General features: G+C 41.1%; 1 protein-coding gene across 1 annotated transcript; it reads right to left on the bottom strand.

Moving 5' to 3' along the window:
• Window positions 1–1,722: 1,722 nt before the first annotated feature.
• On the bottom strand, window positions 1,723–4,070 carry si:dkeyp-72g9.4. Its single transcript, XM_035669400.1, has 2 exons — window positions 3,904–4,070; window positions 1,723–2,832 (listed from the first exon to the last, which is right to left on the bottom strand). Exon 2 carries the CDS (start codon window positions 2,828–2,830, stop codon window positions 2,024–2,026), a length of 807 nt encoding a protein of 268 aa, XP_035525293.1. The 5' UTR covers window positions 2,831–2,832; window positions 3,904–4,070; the 3' UTR covers window positions 1,723–2,023.
• Window positions 4,071–4,586: the final 516 nt, after the last annotated feature.

Here is a 4,586-nt window from a genome sequence, read left to right as displayed (position 1 = left end):
CACTAGGGGTCAGGACATTTCTGAGAAACAGGAGTATTGCATTAATGTCTACACAAACTGAGACCAGCCTGTATATTATTTTATACAGATAAGTAAAGTGGACTCTTCTCTAGACTTGTGGAGTTTCGTCATACATAAACAACTCTGCATTGTTCCTTAAGTGACCCATTGCCTCAGGTTGTTGTGTAAAGGGAGCAGAGTTTCTCTCAGAGAGTTGATGGTGAAGGTCAAAAGGGTATACATTAGTTTCATTTGACAGTTTAAAGAAACAGTTCCTTTTGTGTGGTTGATTCCCCTGACAGGACAGTCAAGACGGTTCTTTATTTGTTGAAAGTCCCATATTATTATTTTTTTAAGTTGATTTTCAAATACATTATAACTGAAGGTAAGAATTGTGTTTTACAAATAACAATGGGGTTTTTGTTGCCTCAGAGGCAGAAAAGTAACAGTAATGAACCTCGCAAGGGGAGCCATCCAAGAATAAGACAGTTGCTTTGTTTGCCTGAAACAACCTGCAGAAAAATGTCTAAAAATGTCTGAATGTACAATGTATACTGATGTGGCAAAAACTGTCTTGACTAACTGTCTGACTGGTAAAAATAGACCTCACCTTTCAATGGGGTATGCTGAGATAAGTGTGAAAAGAAACAGAGAGTGTTCGAGAACTTCCAGCCCCTGAACGACTATGTTCCTGTGACAGTGAAGGTGGTGAACCATCAGTGCGGTGTATGTTTCCCCCCTTCATTCTGACGTTTCCTCCACTTTATTTCCACGTCTTAGTGTTTACTAATCAGCTTCTCAATAGTCGTTTTAAATAACAATTGTGGTTTATTACAACAACTTTGTCTGGTAGTTTTGGCTGAATCTTGGAGTTTGTTTTGGCCTTGCAGGTTTTGTGATATCTGTCTTGATGCTCATAGAACATAACATTTATATTTGAAACAGCAAGCAGCAGCAGCATCAGCTTTTGAGCTTTTAATCAGCACAAACAAAATTTGATTTACCTTCATGAAGATGTATAAAAATAAAACCAGGACTAATTGCATGGATATTTTTTTTATAGTTATTTTGATAAACTGACACTTTTACCATGACCACTGATGTGCCAGTTTTCAATAAAATATGTATTTTGTCACCTGTCATGGCTTAATTTGAGATTACAAAATGTCATTATGTAAAGCAGTGAATGACATAAGCCTGCCCTCTAGTGTTTAAGAGTCAAAACTACATCCAGTGGTTGCTTTATGTATTTGAAGTGCGTTGTCTGGTTAACCTTATACTCAGATAAAAACAGTTCTTATTAATCACAGCCAATACTTTTTCTTTCTACAACTAAATTCTGAATGGTTTGCTCTTTGTAATATTGAAATGTTTTCATGTGAATAAGTTACTTCACAAGTCAGCTCATTATCCTACAGTTTACCTGCTTATGATTGTGACAGACAATGTAGTCGCACCACTACAGCAAACGTGCAGTCCATGCAGTCTTGCATGTTTAGGTTCAGCGGTGTCATCTCCTCTCAGCCTGTATTTCTCCACACTGTTTACCAGAGCAGGATCCCACGACAGTTACCATAGAAACTCCAGCGCCCTGTACCAGCAGAGCTGAGAGTGGAGTTCAGTTTCCAAGGATTTACACATGCAAGAAAACACTGATCATAGCACATAGAAAAGAAATCAGGCAGTTTTATAGAGAGTATCAAAAAATTTTTTAATTGATTCAGACTTAGTTCACAAAACACTGGAAGGTAAAAAAAGATTTTGCAGATTTGTCTGTTTTTATGATATTGTATGATCATCAGCATACATCAAGCATAGGTAGTAAATAGTGACATTGATATAACAATACAGATGGACAATCGTGGCAATATTTATTTGCCTCTGTATGATTAAATGTGTATTTAATCATATCCTTTATATATATATATATATATATATGCATAATACACAGCTACATATCTCCTAAGGTCAATGTGTCATGCACTGACAAGATTGGGATACTTTACTTAGGGATATCATTCTATTACAATGCCTGTCCATTTGCACCCTGTATCTCAGCAATGGCGGGCAGCATGCAGGCTCGCACATGTGCCTCCCTCCACGCTGACCTGCAGTCAGAGATCCACTGAGAGATGAGGGATGGTTTGACGGTTGGATTCTGTCTTACCCCCTCTGCCTCTCTGTCTGCTGGGCTTCCTCCCCTGGCCTCCAACCTGCACAAGCTGTGTTTAGGGGAGGTGATTGCAATAGGAGTGTTTGTGCTGGTGTGTAAGTCGGGGCAACTGCTCTTGTGTTGGCGTGGACTTAAAGCACGGGGGATGCTCTGAGCTCTGGAGCGAGCCTGACCTTCCCAAATGCTCCCACGTTGCCTTATAAACCTTCCCTCAACAAATGCCCTCCTCACACCTCCTGAGAGGTCATTCTGGTGTCCGTAAAGATATTCCAGGGGGTCAGAGTTGCCAAACATGAACTCATCATCCAGTTGTTTCCCTTCTCCCTGCTGCATATCAATAGCATGTGCCTCCTCTGTGGGGGTGAATTCAAAGGTGCTTGATGGCGTCCCACTGAGCCGTGACAGACGCAGCCTCTGGTGAACAGCATCCAGCTGCCGTGTGTTGATGTTATTGGGGGAAACCTCCCTGGTGGGGAAGGTAGGGTGGGCTAGGTGGCAGATGGAGAGGAGGTAGTCTTCTGAGGAGACAGCCTGGCCGTGGCCAGCAATGTGAAGTGTGTTGGCCTCATTCAAATCCTTCACCGTCTCCTCTGTGCCCTCTCTGATTGTGGGCAGCAGGAGTCTTTTCTTGGATAGCAGTCTGGACCGCGGCCGCATGGCTGAGAGAAAGAACAGGAGGAAGGTCATGTTTAGAGTTAAAATATGTGTGTGTGTGTGTGTGAGCAAAGAAAGTCATTTCCTACTGATTTGTCTTTAGCTTTACAGTAAATTCACATTATCTTTTCAGGTTATTCTTGCAAAAGCCCATTTAAACACAGTGGATGTGGTAATTACAGTGGACCATGAACTGCTGATAGTTAGTTAGTGCTCAAATTGAAAAGATTATGTGATTTGATCAGGTGCAATATAGGTATTTGCTGTCAGGTTCTGCTGTATTATTTATCAGCACATCTGTGCTCTCTATCCACCCAAGAAAACATGTATTCACTCAACAGCGTTTCTGAGATTTATAACTGAAGATGTAACATCATGTTCTTGCACTCTATTGTGTATCCAATAGCAGACAAAAACACATATTTTGATGTGTGATCTGTTTGTTTTCAGTCCTTTGTGTGTTGTTTTTTCTGATGACATAATTTTAGATGTGGACATTGTTCCCATGATAAATAACTGTTAGTAGCCGGTAGCAGTTCAAAACACAAGCATCTAATTTTGTCCATGACTGTATAATTATTATAATTGTTAATTCACATACAAGCCTCCCTCTCCTCCTCCTGACTCACCTCTTCCATATCCCCTGCTTATTTTGGAGTGGCAGTGCAAACAGCCCAACATACAAACAATCCCAGCAAGGAGCAGCAAGAGGCAGCATAAATAGATTACTATTTTAAAAGGCACCTCAGTCATGTAGAGCCACAGAATGTGTCAGCTTATGTTTTCTTATGTAACCCCATATTGTTATAACCCTGAAAGTAGCCCACAATATATTTTCATCCCAACCTCCATGCCAAAAATAGTGCAAGCCAAACCAAAATGCCAGCCTCTCCCAGTTTCTTCCAAGGTGTAGCCATTGCTAAATTTAGACCACACCTTCAGTATACAGCAGCTAAAAATGGTTCCACGGCAGCAGCTCTGGGGTGAAGCACAGAATAGGCACCCTGTGTATTTCCACCTCATGCATTTTCAGTAATTATGCAAGGTTTTTTGGAACAATTTGCTTTCCCACTTACCTTAGTCTTTGTCAAGTCCAGCTGGTCTTTTCTTATTTTCTCTGCTCTTCCAATCTCAAATATCAGTCTGCAGCCTTTTTGCAGCTGAATATATGTTTTTAATTTATGATGCTGTGTCTCCAACCAGGGATGCTGCTTCTCCTTGAGCACACTCTGTGGCTCCAACTGACTCTGACCAGAGGCAGCAGTAGAATGCAGATTTATCTTCTCCTCATATTCCTCCTCCCTCCCTCCCTCCCTTTCTCTCCCCAGCTTACTTTTGGTTTGCCCTCCTTCCCTGGTTCTAAAAATAGACACACCATCCATTTCCTCAGCCCCAGCACTGTCATTGGCCGACTGTATTGATGGAGAGAGAAAAACAGAAGCAGAGAAAGAGGGAAGAGAAAGAAAGAGAGAGAGACTAAATGGATAGAGAGAATGGGGTGATGAGAGTGAGAGAGAAAGAGGAGACAGGGAAAAGCAAAACAGAAAAACAGAGGCAGGGAAGGAGATAGAGGTTTTTTGTTTGTTTCAGTTTTTCAAGACATGCTATTTCTAGAAATGACTGACTATAAGTGAATACAGTCACCCCCTGTAATTGTTGTAACTGTTATTATGTAGGCGACTGAAGTAATGTTGGCCCTCTAGACTCCAGTTCATGTAAACTAAGACTTGGGTCCCATTAAGAAATTTAGGGGAAAGAA

Source organism: Morone saxatilis, unplaced genomic scaffold (genome assembly GCF_004916995.1).
Source record: "Morone saxatilis isolate NCDOM2014 unplaced genomic scaffold, NCSU_SB_2.0 Contig22, whole genome shotgun sequence".
Taxonomy (NCBI): domain Eukaryota; kingdom Metazoa; phylum Chordata; class Actinopteri; family Moronidae; genus Morone; species Morone saxatilis.
The sequence above is the reverse complement of the archived record's forward strand: the minus strand, read 5'-3'. Positions and strand labels throughout refer to the sequence as shown.

Excerpts from the sequence above, each read along its gene's own strand:
- si:dkeyp-72g9.4 (XM_035669400.1), bottom strand. The coding sequence starts at position 2,830 with ATGCGGCCGCGGTCCAGACTGCTATCCAAGAAAAGACTCCTGCTGCCC.